The following is a 22,866-nucleotide window of genomic DNA, read 5'->3' as shown; positions in this document are numbered from 1 at the left end:
ACTGCTCCCCGGGCACCTGTCATGGCTGCCCACTGCTCACTCAGGGTTAAATGCAGAGGACAAATTTCACTGTGTGCACTGTGTATCACATGTGACAAATCACTTCACTTTAAATGTTCACATGCTGAGGTGCAGTTAATTTATCTATGATCTTTTTTTTTTAACACCACAGAACATAGAAGAGGTATGTTCAGCACTGCTGAAGGAGCCTTTTAATTCCTGCCACGAATTCGTTAGTCCATTCTCCTACATGGCCAGTTGCTCCAACGACCTTTGCTTGTAAGTACTGAGAAGCTTCTTATTAAACAGATTATAGGCCATGTATTAAGAAGTAGATGATGTTTTTAGAATATGCATGGGAGACTTGGGCAAAACACAATGCCTCCTTTACTCACAAAACAAAGAATTTGCCTCTTAATTGTTGTTAGCGAGGCTCAGGGTTTTTTCAATGGATGTGTTGTTTGACTGGGTTCCCCCTTTCCAGGTCTAGTCCCAGTGGTGATGCAGTATGCCAAGTATTTACTGAGTATGCCAGAGCCTGTGCCCATGCTGACCATCCCCTGCACAACTGGAGGACTCACATGCCTGCATGTTGTATGGCCCTGGTTTTCTCCTCTAAATGATCTTTATTTCTCTGTTCCGTTACATAATGTATGTGCAGTATACATTGACCTCAATGCGTTTCTTTTTGCATGACTTACAAAGCTGTTCCCTGCCCACCGGAGCTGCAGTACAATGAGTGCATCACCTGCTGCCCAGAGTCCTGTAATGTTGAGAGGATGTGCATCGACAGCAAGCTGCAGTGTCTGGATGGATGTTATTGTCCTGATGGTGAGGCCGTCTGTCTCTTCTCTTTTTATTTTCACAATTTTCTGCAGACAACGGAGCTATGTTTAAAAAGAATTTGTACCCCAGTGAAAACCTGAACTGCCTGCCGGTGTTGTGCCTGATCTGATATGCTTGTGTTTCTGTCCCCCTGTCCCCAACTTAACCCCCAACAATAATCGTGCTTTTTCCAGCATGAATGGTTACAAGGGATATCAGATCAACCTTGAATTGTGTGTGTTTGAGGGGTATAGGTTTCTTAAAAGCCCTCTGAAGTAAAGACATACAGATTGCAATATACTCTAAACTTGTCCAGTTTCTGACATCTACATCTAGTTCTGCACCAGGATTTAAACCTCAATCACCAAAAGGAAAGTGCTGCTGGTAAGGAACAGAAAAAAAGTCATATCAAACTAATAGAGCTTCAACGGTCTCGAGAGGGGAAGGGTCTACATGAGAACCAGTGGGCACCAATGTAAAGTTAAATCAATTAAATCAATATTTGATTTTAAAAAGCGAACGATATATTCATTGGTTATTGTGATTTACATAAATAATGCAAAAGCCACTGCATCAATCTACATCAACCATATTACTTCCACCAATAAGGTAGTTTATCAATGAGGGTGCGTGCAGGATTTCCAGTCCGGTTCCTGGAGCAGATCTCTGTCACAGGACAGATCCACAAATGTTCATTTACTTTCTTTGACCTCATAATCCTGTTGATGTACTAAGCTTCAGTAGTGATGGGAAAAATGACAAAGACAAAAATGTATACATTGTATACAATGTATCCATTTCACAATTCATAGGATTCATGGATATCAATTCTGTAACATTACTTCAGTTTCAACTATATTTCCATACAATTATAATAGTTTTATAATATTTGTTTACATACACTAATCAAAGTCATCATGATCATAGCCATGGCATAATTCTGACTGACCACCCTTCATGCACCACCTGTGAATTTCACAAGAGCTTGACGGTGGCAGGCTTCTTGCTTTTATCGCACCCTCATAGTCCCAGCAGTTTCCAGTTCATGGCAGGCATGGGCCTGGCCATGCTAACAATTTCTTCTCATCTGAAAGTAACAAGGATCTTGTCAAACATGGCGACAAAGTGGCAACACCTCCCAATAACTTTGAATAATGTATTATAGTGAACTGATATTGGAATCTGCAGATGTTTAAGAACATTGTGAGTTTATGTGAATGTTCTTCTGAGGCCTGTGTGTTCCCTGTGCTTCTGCAGATCTGATCTATGAGGGGGGCAGTTGCGTCCAGGCCTCAGACTGTCCTTGTGAGCACCGGGGCATGCTGTACCCCCCTGGACAAACCATAAAGGAAGAGTGCAACAACTGGTTAGTGTCTACTGCAAGCTCAACAGGCATATACTTTGTGCTGCAAAATATTCCTGATTTTTGCGTTAAGTGAAACATTGTTTAGTTCTGTTATTAGTCCAAAGCAAAAACTGATTTGAAACCAATGTGTAGAAACCAGTTCTTCTCTAGTGTCATAAGGAACATTTCATCTGATCTGTAGGACATAACAGTCCGAACAAAAAACCACATTGGGCTTAAAAATTACAGACCAGCATAGCCTGGGTAATTCTGTATTCCTTCCAATACATAATTAATTAATCTCTGACTTTTTTGGTCATTGTGGGCAGAATGAGTCAGCTTGCAATGTGAGTAAGTGCCACTCTTCAGTTCCCCACTGCGAATAAGGCAGGTAGTCATGCATGCGCATCCACCTGTGACCTCTCAGGTTTCACTCTCTTTCAGCACCTGTCTGGGAGGAGTGTGGAACTGCACCGACTACAGCTGTCCAGGTCACCATTTTCTTCTTCACTGTAACAAAAAAATAGATGGTTCTCATGGACTTATTTCTAACAGCGACATACTTTGTGCTATCAGGAGAGTGTTCGGTCACTGGAGACATGTACTTCCAGTCGTTTGATGGCAGAGTTTACACCTTTCCAGCCACATGTCAGTATGTGCTGGCAAAGAGTCGCAATTCTGGGAAATTTACCGTGACCATACAAAATGCTCCCTGTGGACCAGTAAGTGAAAATATATTTCAACAATGACATAATCAAATTTAGGGTCTTATTTTTATAGTGCTGATTTTTGTGCTAATCAGATCTGATCTGTGATCAGTGGGAAAGTGCTTATTTTTTGGCTTGGTGACCTGGTGATCACATGGCAAATGACATCTGTGACATCATCTGTGAATTTAAAAAGTCTGTGCAGGGATTCCCCCTCCTGTCTCCGAAGGCACCTTGATCAAAATGATTATTGCTTTACTAATTATACTAGTTGTAAATCACAGAGTTAATCAAATAAAAAACGAAAAAAATGTACAGCGCTTTTTGTCTCTGTTGATAGTGTTAGTGTAGCTTGCTACAAAAAATATTTAATTTTAAAAGAATTATAATAGAAATAGAATTAATTGTTCCCACTCAAAGCAAAGAGGCGGGTATGAGATTAAAGGACCAGCAGCGGCGTTTGTGTCATGATCAAACCCTGGCATATAAAACAAACATGAAAAGCCATGAAAGCCTGAGACCCTCTCACCATCAAAGCTGGCAAATTTCCCCTGACACTGATGCACTGATGCTAAAACTCATCGTTCTGTGAGCAGGATCGGGATGAGGTGTCAGACAAATTCTCGTCCTGCGAGAACGGCTCCCCTGGATTACTGTATCTGGGTCTTGAGTGACAGACTGAGTAGCTTTGTAGTTTGGGAGATGAAGAGGGAACTCTGGCAAAGCATCTGCTGAAAGGCCTCTGGCCCGTAACTGAGAGAGGGAGACTGAAGCACCTGCTCACTTTCAGCATAGACTCTGAATCAGGCAATTCATACAGCTTCAGTCCACCGCAGGTTTTGTCTGTCTTAAGAACTTTGAAACAGTTGCTCAGGAAGATCCCAAAACTAGTCATTTTTACAACAGATAAGATTGAAATACATATGTGCACACATTATGTTGAAAATTGTAAAACTACAATGCATTCATTCATTCAGCCACTATTGTTTGGTTTATGAAAAGGTAATCATACAAATGCTTTTTAATTTTTTTTATTTTTCTTGATTGTAGAATCTGGACGGGGCTTGTATCCAATCAGTTAACCTGGTTCTTGATGAGGATCCAAGGACAGAGATTACAATGAGTCACATTGGAGAGGTCTTCATTGCCAGCCAATACAGGATCTCCCTTCCCTATTCAGACGGTAACTCCATGTTCGGTGTAAACCCCAAAAATTGTATGGCTGGTCCTCCATGCTCATTCACTGCCAAGGAATGGCCAGTGTAGATCAAATATCTGCTGCGCTGCTGAGGTGGACAATGCAGCAGGACTGAAAGCTTTGATGCAGTATTATGCTCGACTCACAAAACTCTCCTTCTCCCTCCACTCTTGCCATTTTACAACTTGAAATTTAATGAGAAATTAAGCTAGTTATACATGATTATTTATTGTTGTTTAATTGAGAAATTGTTTGATATTATTATTCATAAAATAAATAAATGTTTACTAGTTGCTGTGGATGTGAATTTTAAACAAATCCTCTTTTAAACATTGTTGCACTTTCAGCTTCTGCTGAAGGACATTGATGAACCGTTTCAGTACTGGTATCTACTGCGGGATTGCACTCCAGCATTAGCTAATGTTATGGGACCATCTATAATAATACAGATTTGTGTTACTATTATTTGTTCACAGATATCTTCCATATCCAGGAGCTGTCCAGCATGTTCCTCCAGGTGAAGACAGCCCAGGGCCTGAGGCTTCAGTACAACTGGAGGGAGTTTCGACTCTATCTCCAGGTGTCGGAGTTCTGGAAGGAGGACACGGTGGGGCTCTGCGGGACCTTCAATGGGAACATTCAGGATGACTTCCTGTAAGTGTGCTTCCTTGACCTCATCGCTTCGGCAGCCTGTAACCACAGTTTCCTTCTGGCAGCGGCTTCCACCACTTACGCTGAAAGAATATTGCATTTCACTGGGAGAGGGAGAGTCAGACGATTCTTGTGGTAATGAACACTGACAGCAGCTTCCTCCACAAAGCGCTCTTTACCAGTCCCTACTTTGGTGATTGGCCAACTCACCTTTTTTTTCTGGGTTGCTTCTTTATGGGCTGGTCCAAGTGTCACACTTGTGTCGAATAGTCCATTTGTGACACATATACCTCTTGAGCCTGGTGAAAGTAACTATCTTTCTGTATGTATAAGAATTGATTCTTTCTAAGTTATATCAATTAAAATATACAATAACTCCATGTTATTCAAGTTCAATACATTTTTTGCTGAACATTTCATGTTGCACAAATCTGGTAGAAAACAAGTACTTGTCATGGGTCTGTCAGGGCAGAAGAAAAAGGACGCAAATGCAGGACTAACAAACAAGGGATTTAACCTTACTCAAAATTCATGAATATTTATGCAATGGCTCCGTAAGTCAGATCGAAGCAGGCCAAATGTCAAAAGGTTGGTCTTGACTTGATTTCCAAATCAAATTGATCTGTCTTGAATTTTGGACTAGAATAATAAATGCATTCCAAAAACTTTTATGGGTTATTGCGTGTGATCTGTAGACGCATCGAGGCAAGCCATATGTCTAATTGTTCAGGTTCTGACAATACTGTCTCCTGTTCTCTAGGTCTCCCTCTGGTATGATCGAAAGCACCCCACAGCTGTTTGGGAATGCATGGCGTATTTCTTCAGCCTGTGTGCCCAGTCTTTTTCTCCCGCAGCTGGACCCGTGTGATACCCACCATCAGGCTGGTGAGTCTGTAACTGCTTCTTTGCATTTATCCCATCACCCTGAGTGAGCAGTGGGCAGCCATGACAAGCGCCCGGGCAGCAGTGTGTGGGGACGGTACTTTGCTCAGTGGCACCTCAGTGGCACCATGGCGGATCGAGATTCGGACAGGCAACCTTCTGATTACGGGGCCACTTCCTTAACGGCTAGGCCACCACTGTCACGGGTCTCTGGTTCCTCTGTAATCTGTCCTCTCTTTCTTTTTCTGTCACTCTCCTTTCAGCATCATATGCAGTGCAGATGTGTGACGTCTTAAATCAGGAGATTTTCTCCCCCTGCCATGAATACCTGAGTCCAGCACCCTTCCACCAGCAGTGTCGGGCCGACACCTGCAAGTGCGGCCAGCCCTGCCTGTGTTCAGCGCTGGCACACTACGCCCGCCAGTGCAGGCGCTTCTCAGTCATTGTGGAATTCAGGACACGTGTGACTGAATGCGGTGAGTTCTGAGCAGGGTGTTTATTTTCAGCATATGTGGCATGTAGAAATGAAATTATATTTCACTGCTGAATGTACAGAGTTCACGAACATTTACTTCACAATGAGGTGAATCCATAAATGTAACAAAAATAAAGCACTCAGTGTTTACAGTAATATTTGAAAGTGAAAGACAAGTGATTGTCATTGTGAAACACTGCAGCACAGCACAGAGTGACTCAATGAAATGTGTCCCCTGCATTTAACCATCACCTTTAGTGAGCAGTGGGCAGCCATGAAAGTCACCCTTGGAGCAGTGTGTCGGGACGGTACCGTGCTCAAGGGGACCTCAGTGGCACCTTGGCAGTTTGGGATTTGAACCTACAACCTTCAAATTATGAGTCCACTTCCTTACTTGCTAGGCCATCAGCGAACCACTTAATCTAATGAAAACAACATTAATATAATTATTACTATACAAATAACTATGCTGGGCTGCATAGAGCTTAATTACTTGCATTCTAATGTCATGTAAAGGTTTGTCCATGGACCTGTCACATGTGTCTTAATCCTTGCCAGAAGGTTTTCAGTCCAGCCTGGCCTTAAGATTTGTTCATTTTTAATGACTTAATAGTGAAGGTTATACATTGTAAGCAGTGTAGACTTGGCCTTAGTTGACCTGGCAGGTTAGTAGTTACCACTTTTTAAAATAACTGATACAGTTTTCACATGTCATTTGCATGTATATTATAATTGGCATGTTTGTACAGTTATACATAATATACATCTGTAGATATTTACTACGCTGTATGCGATTTATCTAGGAACTAATTTGAGACGGTTAACCAAACGTGTTTCTGTTTTCATGTCCCTGTTACCATGAGCAGCCATCATGTGCCCTAAATCGATGGAGTATGGAATGTGTGTGTCGTCATGCCAACGCCGCTGTCAGTTCCTCTCCGTGCCCCATCATTGTGGAGAGGAGTGTGAGGAAGGCTGTGTGTGTCCTGCTGGATCTTTCTATGATGCCCGTACACACAGCTGTGTGAAAAAGTATGTGGGTTCTAAAAGAACTGCAAAAAACGAAGGACATAAATAAATAGTTCATACATTTACAAACTCTTTTTTTTGTGTAGCATCCTGCTGCAGGCCTGTGCCATTCTTACCTCCTACTAATGTTACAACCAAGAATTTGTGCTGAAACCATCTATTCATTCCTGCAGTAGCTGTGAACCAGACAGATATCTGATAACCAGTGAGAGAGAATTTGTAGTACAGAGGCTAATGTGTTACAGTAGCCCATATATTACAAAGGCTTTTTAACCTTTACTAAACACTCTTTAATGCCTGTTCTCTTGCTCTTTAACTCAACTGTTTTGTGTGTGTGTGTTAATGGTCAGTTGTTTTCAGTTAGATCTTTCATTCATTATTTGAAAATCATTTTAAATACATTAACATAGGAATAAAAAGAAACACTTAATTCACTCTGACTGAAACATTTTCCTTCTCTACAGGAATGAATGTCCTTGCAGCTTTTTAGGAACTGACCTCTCCCCTGGGGACATAATCATGACCTCATCCGGAGTACAGTAAGATGGTTATGAACCTTTTTGTCCCATCACATGCAATGCATGAATCTATCTGAAGCTGAAGGTGTTGTTTGTCTCTCACTTCTGTAACTGACCAGAATCTGCCAAGATGGAAAGATCATGTCCCCAAGTGCCTTTGTCAGTGAGTGTCAAATTTGCTTAAAATTTGCTTAAAAAACAATGCTTTCCTATTGTCCTGGAATTATTATTTCCTTCCAAATTCTGATGCTTCAGGGCTAACATGTGTATATTGCAGGCCGTACGCAGAGGTAGCTATTAAGCTATAAGTTCACTGGCTGGATGGTGATGAAACTGAAGGAATGTCTGCAAACTTTAATTAATATTCTTTCTGTTTTCAACACTTTCTTGATTAACTTCATCTAAGTATCCAGACAGGGTAATTACAAAATATTCCTTTGAACACTCATCTTTTTGTGCGTTCCCAGATAAGACATGTCCCCCTGGCCAGTGGTACCATGACTGCAATAATGGGAGGGGCAAAGGTGTGGCCTGTGAGGAGACATGTGAATCTCACCTGCTGAACCTGACCTGCTCTGCACATGAACCCTGCATCCCGGGATGCGTCTGCCCCCCTGAGTGAGTTCTGAGTCCAAATACCTTTCCAACATTCTCACCTGCAATGTTTCTGTTTCTGCCCTAATTCTCACCAGGTCCTCATTGTATTAACATAATCAGACATCACTGTAAATGTATGTAGTTATTTATTACTATTTCAAGGATGTTAAAAAATGTTAGACTGTTTTTCGAAAATATGCACATGCTGAACCCATTGAACCCATGTTTTTATGAATAAATAAGGTATGAGCACTAAAATAATAGCTGCAACGTGGAACTTCATGAATTTGTATCTGAACCAGTATTAGTATGTTGGGAGATCTGTGTAGCACTGCTTGCCTTCCTAGTAAAAGTTCAGGTATTGTGTCACTAATCCATGATTCCATGATGTATGTTGTGAAAGGTCACAATAATGTCAGAGGAGTTGAAAGAAACAAGTCTTTATTTTTAGCCTCATGACTACTAGACAGTGCAAAAAAGTCATCAAGCTAAGCTGTCTTTATTAGAAGCATAATGACTAAAACTGGGCTTCTATGATGATCCAATGGAAACTATTCTGTGGTGTATGAAAGTTGGACAAAAGGCTGAAAAACAGGACTAAAAACTGATTTTAGCCTTTGAAGAAGCAGAAACATGAATATAGTTAACCATTAGACTGGCAGGTAATTTCTTTAATTACATCAGCCACAAAACATTATTTTGAAATTATACAAAGAAAGGGAGATAACATTTACCTAAGCTAATGTTTATCTGTAGAGCAATTTTAGGGTCTTATTTTACTAAGATCCCAAACAAGGTGTACTTATTATTGAAAGTGTAAAAAATTAGTAGTTAGTCCTTTGTACATTTATTTTTGGATGTTTTCACACAGACCATTGGTGGATCAGCCCCATCGTTTATGTTACACAAAATTATAATACCTTTTTGCAACACAGTATTTATTTGTCCTTCAGAATCTTTTCAGGATTGAAGGTGTTGCATGTGCAGATTAAAGGAGCTCTGAGAAAGGGATTCACGGCTTCTTGACGCACATCTGACCTTTTCTGTGGAAACCTATGAATCCACATGGAGAACTAGACCTCATGGCACAAAAGTTCTGTCATGAGTGTTTAATAAATGTCCCTGCAACCTGATAGTTTGGCATCTAGCTTGTAAATATGGACACAAAGGCCCCTTTTACTGCAAAAAAGAAATTGCCGATTGATAACAACGCTTGCTTGGAAATGATTCATTGTGTGACTGAAAAAAGCACCTTGCATTCTGTCTTTTTTACTTTTTAAAAGTAGTTAATGGTTTGTTGGTTTGATACATGTTCAGTCAATTTTTCATGTTGATAGTTGACTGGATTACAATACAGTACCATCGATCACATGCGACAATGTCCAATTTCAATGCCAGTATTTCAGATTTTATTTATAATGACAGTCGACTGAGACCAGTGCCATTATGCCTGACAGTCCTGTTTCACTGAATATTTGGAAAATGTGCATCAGTCCTTGACTTTGTTGCACTTAAGCTGTGATTTAAGATATCGTGACATTATTATTTATTTAGGTGTCCCCTAATACTGTATCTGAAGTCTATTTCCAAAATTCAGCCTTTGTGCAAAATTACAGCTACTTTTAGCCAGTACCACAATGAGATTTCCCCAGGATGCACAGTTTCTGTGTCTGTAGCTTTAAATGCTAATGAGGAGGAGAGAGGTGGGATGAGAACCTATAGAAGTGCACGGGCATTCGTGGAAATGACGTAAACAGCACCAGACTGTTTGGCTGTACTGTGTTTTTCCAGAATAAAAAAAAATTCAGGCTAGGGGAACTCATATTAATATTAAATAATCTCACAAAATGGAATTTTCATAGTAGGGGACCTTTAATCTTTCCCTCCATGGTTTAACTTTGCCCACAACTTGGTTGGAGAATTATTCATAGTCAGAATTCTTAATAGTCAGAGGTAGGTGAATTAAGTTTCTGATGTAGATGAAGTGGCTTTCTCTTACATGCAGGTACTTAAAAATATGAATTCCATGAAATCCTGGAGATATAATTACCAACAGGAACATTTCAGACCTCAAAGTGGAAAATTGTCTACAGTACTGAAGGCCTTTAGCTTTTCTTAGACTTGGCAGGCTAGTCATCTGGAAGAGAGGAAAGTCCCCTGGAAATGTCACTATTTAGATAAGAAAGAAAAATAAAAAGAGGGATCAAAGTAAAAATGGAAAGCTACCAAATAAGACTTACTATAAAATGATAGTTTAAAAACAATGTGACAATAGAAATTTGAACTGACCCAAAAAAAGAATTTTGATAGTTTTGTAAACCAGTGGCCGTCATTTTGGGACTCATCAGGCATTAAGTCAAAGTGAGCTGGGCTTATGAGAATGAATTTATGACTATGCCACTGAGCCCGGCGGGGGGTGGGGTGGGGGGAGATCGAGATTTTTTTAGTGCTGTTGTCATTTCAGTGAAGAATAGGGTGACAGCATTATCAGATCATTTCAATGTCTTGTCATTTTTGGTTGTCAATGCTGAGACATCTGCCCATCGAAATGCAACTGTTGCCTATAGTGTACAGTCTGTGAGTGGATGCTAATTAGGCTGTATTTATAAATTGGGAAAGAATGGGTTATTATGGGGACTTTGATGGAAGTAATTGATACAGGGTCTTGGCTTGGGCACAAAGGAAGCTGTTAACACCACTTTATCTGGGTGTAACTTTACACAGATGAACCTGAGGTTTGGGCGCAACCCATTCAGTGTGTTGCTGCATTGTCTTCCCTCAAGTCAGAGGAAATAACTCAACCTCAGAATATTACATGATGATTAACTGCCATGTTTGACAAAAATCAGATAGTCTTACTCACAGAGTCTCACAGAGTCTCACAGAGTGGAAATGATCTGAATTTCTGAAGGTAATGCACTGGGATTTTCTGATTTCCTTTGAGTCACTTAAGGAAGATAATGTCCAATTTCATTCAATTATTTTTTTATTGAACATTTTTCACAGTTGTAGCAATTTTAATACCAGTTTGTACGCATGGTACATTTGCTGTCTAACAATATAAAACTGCAAAAATCTATTTGTGAGGAGGTTTTAGTGGGACTATTTTGTCCCAGGGAGTTAGAGTTAATATTTTGCTTACACTGTTTAATTAAGTTGAGATCATAACCGTGCCCAAAGGTCTGCTATTAAATTAAGGTTAAGCTGAGTACTGTGTGACCATGTGACTAATACCTATACCCATAGGCTGAATGGTCATAAATAGTCACAGCCTTAAACTAAATATTTAGGAACTTTGTTATGTTCTTACAAATTTTATAAATGTTATAAATGAAGAGGCTAGTTATTTCTGATTAACTTTGACTATCAACATATACAAGCATTCAAAGGTTTGGGGCAGTGGTGGCCTAGCGCTTAAGGAAGCGGCCCTGTAATCAGAAGGTTCGAATCCCGATCCGCCAAGGTGCCACTGAGGTGCCACTGAGCCAAGCACCGTCCCCACACACTGCTCCCTGGGCGCCTGTCATGGCTGCTCACTGCTCACTCAGGGTGATGGGATAAATGCAGAGGACAAATTTCACTGTGTGCACCGTGTGCTGTGCTGCTGTGTATCACATGTGTCAAGCAATTCACTTAAGGTTTGGAGTCATTTAAAAATTATGAAAGGGAGTTTGAATAAAAGAGTTCATAGACCTCCTGCTATCATAGTCATTTAAAACATTAACAGTATCTGGAAATCAATTTGATATTATTTTAATGGGCAAAGTAAAACTTTCTCCAAAAACACTCAAATCCCCTTACTGAAGTTGAGCCGATTTGTTCCCTAGACTGCTGAAACATGGAGATGAATGCTTTCAACCAGAGACCTGCCCATGCCTATGGAAAGGCAAAGAGTACTTCCCTGGAGACAAAGTCATGTCTCCATGTCATCAGTGGTAAGCAGAGACACCGTAAGCATGAGATAAGAAAGTCTTTTCCAGGTTAAATGTTTGCTTGTGGAGGTTTCTCCTCGAGATCGAATCTCGTTCTGTGAGAGATTCCCATCATTCCCATCAAGATGGTGTTGCTGAATCAGTCTAACAAATAGAGCACTGAATTTAGACAAATCTCCTAAAGCACAGCTAATTTTCAAAAATGATCTGCTGTTTGAAGTGACGAGTCCTCAAATTGCCAATTTACTGTGGAAACCATCATTTGATAACCCTTCTCAGCATTGTTTAGTGAAAGGACTTTCCCTCTTCCTGGGCTTACAGAGACAGTCCTTGTATGATTGTCTTTCATTCTGCTCCTGTGATGAAGGCTTTCAGAGCTCTCACAGTGAAAGGGGGGCGGCATTAAACCCCTGATTCTTCACCCTGCGCAGATAAAGATGACAGCTTAATGATATGTTAAATGTGGATTCAGCTTTTGGCAGGTTGCTCTGTCTCTCTTTTTAGGAAATAATTATGACCTCTCACCATAAAAGAGCCCTTTTCATGAACAATGGACTCACTTGCCTTAATTGGAAAAAAATAGACTTGATTGTACATGTGCAGTTTATCTCATTTTATCTCTGTCTGCTGTTAGTGTTTGCCAGCATGGGACATTTCAGTGCGTTTTCCATCCCTGTCCCTCAATGTGCACTGTGTATGGAGACCGACACTACAGAACTTTTGACGGGCTGTTGTACGACTATGTGGGGGGGTGTAAGGCCTATCTGGTTAAGGTGAGATCAGCTTCCACATTACTAATTAACTTTTTGGTCATGACCATGTCTTGTAGACCCATTCATTGGGCAGATACAGATAGAAATAAATGTTTGGTTTTCTGGAATGTATGTATTTCAATGAGGTCTGCCATTCATAACCATGTAGAATACAACTGCACACTTCACAATGACAATGAATGTGTTAAACATATGAATATTTTGTTTGTGTATGTGTGTGTGGTGTGTAATGCAGAGTAGCATGGATTCCGTAATCAGTGTGACAGCAGAGAATGTGGACTGTTATGAAACTGGAGTGATCTGTAGGAAGTCCTTGATGATCACCATCGGAAGGTCCTTCATTAACTTTGATGACGACAGTGGGAATCCAGTAAGGAAGTTTTTGTCTGAATGAACATAGTGTCAAAGTTCTACGACTTTGTGCACTAAACCAGTTGCAATAGGAATTTGTACACAGAAAGTAGATCATGTGACACTAATTTACTACCTGTAAAGTGCATGGTGTTCTGTTACCTTGGTGCAGCCTGTTGGCAGCAGCAGGGGAGTAGGGTGATGTGGAGTAGTGCTGCCTGTCGATCTCTGATCTTTGCAGAACCCACTGAGCGTGATTGACAAGAGACAGAATGTGTACATATGGCAGGCAGGGTACTTCACCATCGTCCATGCACCTGTGGAAGATGTCACTGTCCTGTGGGACCGAAAGACCACCATTCACATTCAGGCTGGGCCAAGGTGGCAGGTGAGACAGGTGTAGGGTGCACAGTGAACTTTAAATGTTGTTTAATTGCTGTTCACCAAATTCACTTAAAGATAAAATAAAGTGTATAAGAGTCACCTGATAACTTTTTACGCAATTAGACATATTAATCTAACAGTAGTAGTTACTTTATGATACTGAATGAATAAAGAAAAAATCAGGATTTAGCTATTCAGAATTTTTTTTTAACTGAAAAATGCAAATGTTTCTAATATATCTATTTTATGATACATACAAAAATGCACTGGGTCTATGCTAAAAATGCACATACTGTGATACATACAAAAATGCACTGGGTCTATGCTAAAAATGCACATACTATGATACATACAAAAATGCACTGGGTCTAAGCTATTATATTGATTGAGTGTGTTTAATATGATGTTTAGGGAAAACTTACGGGCCTGTGCGGCAACTTTGATCTGAAAACAATGAATGAGATGAGAAACCCTGAGAACATTGACTCTGCCACACCACAGGAGTTCGGGAACAGTTGGACTGCTGCTGAGGTATGATGTCTACTCCAATTAGAAAAGCACACTATCCCATGCTGAGATCATGACACAGGCCTCAAATCATACACTAGGATTCCATATGCTTCTTTGGATCAATACCCATGGCCACCAGAGATCTGACTGCAACAGGCTTTACTGATCAATTTCACTGACTGTAAGTGTGTGTGTGTGTGTGTGTGTGTGTGTGTGTGTGCATTCCTGCATGCAAGCAGTGTGTCAACAGTCCAGATATCAGGCACCCCTGCAGCGTCAGTCCTCTTCGAGAGCCCTTTGCTAAGAGGCGATGTAGCATCCTGCTCAGTGAGGTCTTCCAAGTCTGCCACCCAGTGGTGAGTATGAGCATTACACTGCTAATAAAAAACAAACAACAAAAAAGAAACGTGTGCCCACACAAGTGGTGTCATTTGACTTGAAGACCCTCACTGTGTGACCCTGAGTAACGGGTTCACTTGATCTGGATTTTAAACAGACGGATTTCTCACAATGATTCCATTGTCTATACTCATACCCTAAACACAGACTAGATCAGATCCAGTTACTCTATACGGTGGCTTTGTCACTTCATTAAGTAGATAAAACAGCACAGGAATTACCGCTGCTCTCTCATTACTGCATTAATCTTCCTTAATACTGTGCTGGAGGTTTAAGGTTATTAAGAAACAGTTGTATGGTTAATCACCTGTAATCTAGTACTTGTTACACTGAAATGACACATGTTATCTGGCAGCTCTGCATGGACCTTACACACCAGATCAAGGCTCTGAGACAAACACACCTTTATAGTCTATAGAAAGGGGTGCAATGCTTTTATACCTTTCATAACAAACCTTTATTATGAACTGTTACTGATTGTAACCTGATTGTCCCAAATGTCCCAGAGCACCAAACAGACTACAAACTGTTAACTGCTTGCATACAAGTTCTGGACACAAGGGACAAGAGCAGAAAATGTTCCATTTAAAGCTCCAGATAAATGTCAGTTTTACCAGTAGTACTGGTCAACATACAGACTTTATAGCAATGAACTGTAATAGGCTTTAATTATTCTATGCATAGTTCAAGGATTTAGGGTTACATAAAAAAAAACTGAACTGAAGTAAAAAACAGTTTAAAACTAAATGTTACAACTACGAATTATTTAGCAAAACAACCAAATCTAAAATATAGCTAAAAATGAAAAAACACAGATCTGGTAAAGGATCTGGTGAGATTTGGATCATTTCGCATGACAAGAAAACCACTCACATGAAAAGCACTTTTGACTCATTCCACCCTCTGTGTTCTCCATTCTAGTTGTATTCTAGTGTATTCTATCTCGTTCCTTAAACATATGGTACTGTGTGTGTTTTTTGTGCTGATTCCTTTTTTGTGTTCAATTAACATGGATCCTATGTGATAAATCACTTGTCACTCTTAAAATCAAAGACTATTAACAATCTCTCACACGGTAGGTGGATGTTACCTGGTTCTATATGAACTGCCTGGCTGACACGTGTGGCTGTAACAGGGGAGGGGACTGTGAGTGTTTCTGCACCAGTGTCATGGTATACGCCCACCAGTGCTGCCAGCAGGGTGTCACTGTGGATTGGCGCTCACCATCAGTGTGCCGTGAGTATCGACATCACACAGACATCATGAAAACCGTCAGCAGTGTATGATGTGTATTAGCAATATTTTATCAATTAGTTGAAATATTCCTCTTGAATTTGATTTTCTAATGTCTCTTTTACAGCTTACGACTGTGAATATTACAACAAAGGTAGGTCAGACACGCTGACATATTTATCATTTTGAATTGAAATCATTAATTAAAATGATTCACAGTTTTGTAGTAAAAGACATCTTACAGTAGACACCCACTAGAGGGCAATACGTGCACAGATCAAACGTAAATGCGTTCAGACTGAAATAGAATTATTTTTTTACGATTTAATTACAGTTTAGTTGTAGTTTGTACAACATTCAGCAGTTGTAATATGAAAATAATTTGTTTTGCAGTTTTGGGGAAAGGGCCCTTTCACTTGGTCACATACAGGGAACGGAACACGGTGCTCACCGCTAACAGGAGCAGTGGACTGGTTGTGCCCAGGAGAAGGCCCACCGAAGACAGACACTTCCTGTCCCTGTTCATGATGACCCCAGGGCTTACCCGAGCACGGCCTCATGGTGAGCCCTGCTAGTTCGAATCACAAATCAGTCTACAATTTCATGTCAGACAATCATTCATTATTTGCATACTTAGCTTATTTCTGCATACTTTCACCAATCTCAGCCATTCAAACAACACACTGACAGATAACTTTATATAACTTTATCAGAATAACCCTACATCACCTTCTATGTTGTTTTTCTAACTGCGGATTAGAGGTTTCTCAAACATCAATTTCTGCGTAAAGGCTACACTGGCTGGGTGTCACATTCGGTGATGCAAATGCAGAAATATGATCCCATCCCATCTGCCAAACTGCAGCAGTTGGCCAGTTGGGCAGCTCGCAGCGTGACTCCACTAAATCACTGGGCTACAGTTCCTGCAAGCATTCACTGGAAACACAGATACCCCAAGTTCATGGAAAAGACCATGAACACTTTCATATACTGTATATGTCATGTAATTCTTCAATGGACGTATGGTGGGTTTGATTTATAAATGCAGTTCTTTCCTGACCTTCTAGCATGAACTCGCAAACTTGGGATATCATAAAATATGTCCTGTCCAGTGCAGACTGGGATCATCCCACAGCTTGAAAGATGCTATGACCCTTACACTTGCCTGATTGTTCTTATTCCATATTTTTCAGTGCATGCAATTGATATTATGACTCATATACACAGTATTATTTCCATCAATTTTGTTATTGTTAAAGAAAAAGTACAGAACACTAAGGCAGCTCAAAGTAATGGTGTTTGTCTGAACATAAACTGTCCTGAATATGAATGAAATACTGCAGAACATGAACGGTTCTTCTGAACATGGCTTCTCTTGCCTTTCTTCTTTTATTCCCTGCAACAACTGCACAGAGGTTAATGAACAGTAGCAACCGCAATCTTCTTTTTGTGCTTGATGTTTTTTTATTATTGTATGAACATCATGACGTTTACTTAAGGTAGAAAGTATCGGGATAGTGAGCGCAACAAAAGGTGACTTCATCATACATCGGGACATTATTATACAAAAACTCTGGGATACAGTTATGTAGGTGTTATTTAGTGCCATTTATTTTTTCTGATTGATTCAGCGATACGTCCTAGCCTAACGTTAATATTCCGTTGACATTATAATAGAGGTGGGTAGGTTGGAACCTACTGGATGGCAGATGGGAGCTATAGCTGAGTGACCTCCTGTCTGTGAAATTGTCTATGGTGTTGGTCGTTAATCTGATCATTAATTTGAAGAATTCATTATGATAGCAAATCATCCACACGGATAGTGGCAATCATACTGCCATCAACTTTCTGACAAGCCCATTCAACTGATGGAAAAACTAAATAAACAAACAGATAATACTGCCTCCAACAGCGGTGAAATTGATTTGATCCAACTTGAAGTCAAACATGCTTTTTTCAAACACAGTAAGAAGTAGTAATTCTCTGATGGCTATGAGATGTTACATGGTGCACCCTTGTTGCTGTGAAATGTTTATCTGCTTCCACAAAAAAGGAACCTTCCACACAAAATGTGTTATTTTTTCCACAAAAAATTATTGAATTTTACAGCAACCTTTCAGCATTTTTAACAATCCAAAACTCAAGGCATTCTTAAGATAGCATTCACTGAATAATGCGGGCTGCATTAACATTAAACTTTGTTATCAGCCTGTGGGCCATCCCATGGGCTGGCAGGCTGCGAGTTTGAGACCCCTGGTTTAGAGATTGATTGTTTGTTTGTTTATTATATTTAAAGAAGACTGATATATATTAATTATTGGTTCATAAAAAATGCATTGATCCAAATCCACCTGTTTTTTTAGGTGTCTCCTATTTTTGCTCATCAACACTTGTGTCATTGTTCCATTGCTGCTTTAGTTTCTTGTTTAGTTTTTTTTTCATGTTGTAGTTTTTTGTATTGTATTTCTTTATTTTGGTGTTATTGTTGGTTACATGCTAGCTTTTATTGTTTTGTAAGTTCTTGTGCGATTCTTTCCCCAGATACTTCTCTTGTGTCTTTTGAGGCTATGGATAGGCCCAATTATTTTCTGAAAGTGGGACGTGGTGGCCACCTCCGGCTGTCCAAGTTTCAGGCGAGTGAGTCTTTTCTGGATGAGTCCACCTTCATGCTACATCGGGACACCTGGATCAGCGGATATGATTCCTTGGAGTCCTTTTCACAGCCGGGGTTCTTCCTGCACTACATGCTGTCATGGTTCCACCTGATGAAGTATGACCATTCCGACGGCTTCCGCAGGGCCACACTCTTCAGGCTCACAGGTGTGTGTGTGAGCAAGCTGACAGGCTCTGGAACATGGAGAGAATGTGTATGTTCCTATGTATGTTTTGTCACGATCCTGCAAATGTCCCGACGCTCTGGTCTCATGTATTCCAGAACAGAGTTTAATGTTTGTCTCATGATTCCCTGACTGTTTGTACAGTTGTATTTTGGAGTGTGACGGGGTGTGTAATTGGTGTGTGTTGGAACATGGCATGTTGGTTACCCCATGCAGCTGTTAACTGGCACACTCTTTTCTTCCAAGTAAAGAAGGAATTATGACAGCTTCTGTCAGTGGCTAGTGGCTGATGTGCAAGGGGGTTCTTTAATCAGGCTCATGTCAAGACATGAGGCGGCTGCTGTGGATTTCAGTAGAGGACAGGTCATGGACTGCCTTTTTCAGCACTGTGGAGATGAGAATTCAATAACAAAGTGTTACACACACACTAGGCCAATGGATCTAGACCTGATCTAGACTTTTATGGTGTGGAACAGAAGCAAATCAATAGATATAGACCCACAGGAATATTTAACTGATGTATATGAGGCTAGATAGGGAAATAAAAATTTCTCTGGTCTTGCATGTAGTCTTTTGAAGGAAGGATTTACATCATGGACTTTGAGTGGTCATCATGATTATGCCAGTTGTCAGGAAAAGAATGTATTTAATACTCAATAGTATTGTGCATTAGTGCAAATTGACTTTTATTCATAATATTGAATAATGTGTCAAAGCACATACTCACACGAAAAGTGGAAATATACTAACAAGACCCACAGTATTTGCATGAACTGTGTACGTGTATTGTATAATACACTACAGCAACTTAATATGTCATTGATGTTAATGTTATGTACAAAAAAAAACAATAAAAAAAAATCATGGTAATGTTAATGTATTATTTTTTAAATATAAATAGATTTTACTATGCTGGACAAATTTTGACAATTAGAAAACAGTTTTATGACTATGATCTCCTGCTTCCTTGGGTGGCTCCCATTAGGGGTCGCCACAGCAGATCAGTCAGCCTGGTTGTCCATACAATTGACATGGATCCTAAAACTGTCATATATTTTCCCCAGGCCCATCCTCTGAATACCAGGTAGGTCCCCGGTGCCAGTGGAGGTATGATGCCTGCGTCAGCCCCTGTTTCAAAACCTGCAGCGACCCATCGGGTCAGACCTGCGTCACCATTCTAAAGTAAGAGTCATTAACTCTGCAGCACAGCACATTTTTATGACACCAACTGCGTCAACACACATCATGACCGCTCCTCAACTCAGTATTGTGTGTGAACTTTCCAATGAATGTTTTAGAGCTGCATAGGTGACAAATAACTGCCTCATAAACACATGGTACTCTATTTAGAGGCTGAGAATAGTTTAAAATATGTCATTGGTTTGTTTGAAGCTATGCTGTGTATCTGAACTCAGTTTTGCATTGAATTTTTATTGTGTTTGATATTACATGATCTTTGATAGCGTTATGCATTTTTTTGTAGAGTGGAGGGGTGTATTCCAGTTTGTCCTGGAGACATGGTCCTGGATGAAGTCACCCACAGATGTGTTCATTTGGAAGATTGTAAGAACAAAATGATCACAGGAAAAATGTGCCCCCTGTCAACCTAAAAGTAGGTTGCTTAACATTTGTTTCATTGTTGGTCTGCAGGCATTAATGCTCCTGTGTCCTTGCTGCCCATTACATCGTCCAGTGCTCCATCATCACCTGCAGCTGTCACTTCTGCCGCTGTTCTGACCACCACAACCCCCTCTACAGAGCCTGTCACACTCACATCAGCACTGATAGCTTCTTCTTCTCCCCGTGCTCTGGAAACTTCTGGCACCATTGCCACAGGCACCGATCAACTGGCTCCAGCAGTAACTATAGCCTCTACACCTGTACCTTTCCCGCCAAGCATCGCCACTGAAATTACACTTCCAGTGACCACCGTGAAGACATCTGGAGTCCAGACCTACAGTCCTGTGATCACAACAGAGAAGACAACTCCTCAAGTTACCTCCTCTTTTGAGACACCGACCAGCCTGCTCACAGAAAAAACCAGCCCAATGTCTCCTACTGCTGTCTACTGGTTCACCTCCTCCACAGCCAGACCAGTTACTGTTACTTCCCATTTCCTCACCAGTACAACTAGAACTGTTGTGCCCACCAGCCCTGCAGAGGAACCCACTAGGGCAGTCACTTTGCCTGATCTAACAGAGACCAAACACACTACTCAGTTCACCACATCTCCGCACTACACAACCACCACCAGATCCATAACCCCTACAGCCTCACTGTTACCTAGTTTTCCATCCACCTCAACCAAACCTACTCCTGGGAGTACCACAGTCGAGCATGTGACATCACCTGCAGCTGAGACATTCGTGCCGTTTGCAACAGCGGACTCTCCACCCACTACTCATTCAGTTGGAGTTACCACACCAGCGGCCACCCCAGAGCACACTGCAGAATCCACGACACTGTTCATTACTGAGAAAACAACAGAAAAAAGTCATTCAACTGTTCATTCATCTTCAGCTGAGCCAGAGACTTCCACAACACATGTTGAAGAACTAACCACAAGCGCTTCAGTTACATCACCTAGATGGACTACAACAGTGTCATTAATGTCATCTTCAGAACAACCAGTATCAACAACCTCAACACCAATGCCACCCCTGATAACTCATATTATTACACCTACAAGACCATCAAAAGAGGAAACATCTACAACCACCGAAACTAAAGCTTACACCACAATCACCTCCCACCCCCCTGTTATGCTATCTACTGAAAAGTCCACAGAATATGTAACTCTAGACTGGACACAACCATCCAGCCAACCATCTACCTCCCAGACCTCAACCATCCAGCCTGTCTTCCCAGAACTTATTTCCAGCACTCTGCGACCACTGGAGAGGTCTCCAGCACAAGAAGACTCCCTGTACACTGTTTCTACTACCAAAGTCTCCATGTCTGCCAAAACAGAGACCATTACGACCACACCATCCTCAGAGACAACAACCTTGAGACCTGCCTTCAGCACTGCTTCTACATCCCAGCCAACCTCACAAAGAACCACATACTGGCAGACACCTCCCATTCCAGAAACAGCCTTCATTCCTACTATTGAGAGAGTAACTGCATCCCCGTTTACCACTACAGCAGCTTCTTCTTCACACATACCCTCACAGACCACAAGAACAACATCAGAGTTCACTGAAAAGAGCACAACAACTCCAAAGAGACCAGCATTAACAAAGTCAGTATTGACCACAAAGGCTCTGGAGGCAACTACTGAAACAGGTGTCAGTACGCTCTCTCCAACATCAACATCTACCTCTGTCACATTTACTGGTGTCACCACACACCCTGTTACACAAACCACCAAGATCCCCCGGGTGACTGAGAGATTTGAATTGTCAACAACAGCCCAGCCTTCAGATTGGTCAGCCCTGGTTTACAGGCCCACAACTGCAAGAACCTCAACCATTACCACAGAAAGGGCCACCACCAGAGTAACCCCCACCACTCGAATCCCAAGGACTACAACCACATTAAGAGAGACACCAAGGGTCACTGTGTCACTGTCTTCACCCACAGCAACCATTAAAACCACAGAGTCTCCACTCACAACATTTTTATCTGCGACCACATTAACCAGATCCCCTTCAGTTCCTCCTCCAAGCCCAGCATCTGAGCCTGTTTCTGTTGCCCTCACCATTCGCACCTCCACCACGTCCAATACCACAGGATACACAACTGTGTCCTCAGAAACATCATTGGTAACAACCACCACTGTTCCAGGGCCAAGCCTCACCTCAACTACACCACACACTGCTCTGCTTACTGAGTCATCCACTCTCCCCACTGCTGCTACAGAGAAGGTCCTCACCAGCAGCAGAGTGACACTTTCTTCTTCTACACAGCCAGTAGAGCCCAGTGTTACCCTTGCCACACCCGAAGCCACACCCAGTGTCCCAACAACTCCATCTCCCTTCCCATCGACAGTACCTTATTTCACAGAGAGAGAGCACTGGGCATCTACAGAAGAAGAGTCTTCCGTGTCTCCCACTGCCCCGCACACGCGAGCTGAGACACACACTGCTGTGACTACTGAAAGCACCACCCTGACGGCACCTTCTGTGCGAATGTGTACGGTATGTTAATATGTTCATAACTGCAGTCTAATCTAAGCCTTCTTTTCAGTAATACGTTGTCAGATTGTATAAATTATT

The 22,866-nt window shown here is 41.2% G+C and overlaps 1 protein-coding gene across 1 annotated transcript in view; it reads left to right on the top strand.

Annotated features, from left to right (window-relative positions):
• otog (otogelin) overlaps positions 1-22,866 on the top strand; it is a 42,125-nt gene that overhangs the window by 7,278 nt on the left and 11,981 nt on the right. Inside the window, exons 10-36 of the mRNA XM_028956921.1 lie at positions 173-279; positions 485-594; positions 706-831; positions 2,083-2,191; positions 2,615-2,661; positions 2,747-2,892; positions 3,928-4,060; positions 4,552-4,729; positions 5,487-5,611; positions 5,872-6,084; positions 6,950-7,115; positions 7,577-7,651; positions 7,750-7,793; positions 8,098-8,248; positions 12,055-12,162; positions 12,794-12,932; positions 13,168-13,302; positions 13,525-13,671; positions 14,079-14,198; positions 14,414-14,533; positions 15,656-15,812; positions 15,937-15,963; positions 16,203-16,370; positions 18,351-18,629; positions 19,711-19,828; positions 20,130-20,209; positions 20,297-22,788. Of these exons, the coding sequence (XP_028812754.1) occupies positions 173-279; positions 485-594; positions 706-831; positions 2,083-2,191; positions 2,615-2,661; positions 2,747-2,892; positions 3,928-4,060; positions 4,552-4,729; positions 5,487-5,611; positions 5,872-6,084; positions 6,950-7,115; positions 7,577-7,651; positions 7,750-7,793; positions 8,098-8,248; positions 12,055-12,162; positions 12,794-12,932; positions 13,168-13,302; positions 13,525-13,671; positions 14,079-14,198; positions 14,414-14,533; positions 15,656-15,812; positions 15,937-15,963; positions 16,203-16,370; positions 18,351-18,629; positions 19,711-19,828; positions 20,130-20,209; positions 20,297-22,788 (5,820 nt within the window). The remainder of the gene's footprint in view (positions 1-172; positions 280-484; positions 595-705; positions 832-2,082; positions 2,192-2,614; positions 2,662-2,746; positions 2,893-3,927; positions 4,061-4,551; positions 4,730-5,486; positions 5,612-5,871; positions 6,085-6,949; positions 7,116-7,576; positions 7,652-7,749; positions 7,794-8,097; positions 8,249-12,054; positions 12,163-12,793; positions 12,933-13,167; positions 13,303-13,524; positions 13,672-14,078; positions 14,199-14,413; positions 14,534-15,655; positions 15,813-15,936; positions 15,964-16,202; positions 16,371-18,350; positions 18,630-19,710; positions 19,829-20,129; positions 20,210-20,296; positions 22,789-22,866) is intronic.

The sequence above is a fragment of the Denticeps clupeoides genome, chromosome 16 (assembly GCF_900700375.1).
Source record: "Denticeps clupeoides chromosome 16, fDenClu1.1, whole genome shotgun sequence".
Taxonomy (NCBI): Eukaryota; Metazoa; Chordata; class Actinopteri; order Clupeiformes; family Denticipitidae; genus Denticeps; species Denticeps clupeoides.
The sequence above is the reverse complement of the archived record's forward strand: the minus strand, read 5'-3'. Positions and strand labels throughout refer to the sequence as shown.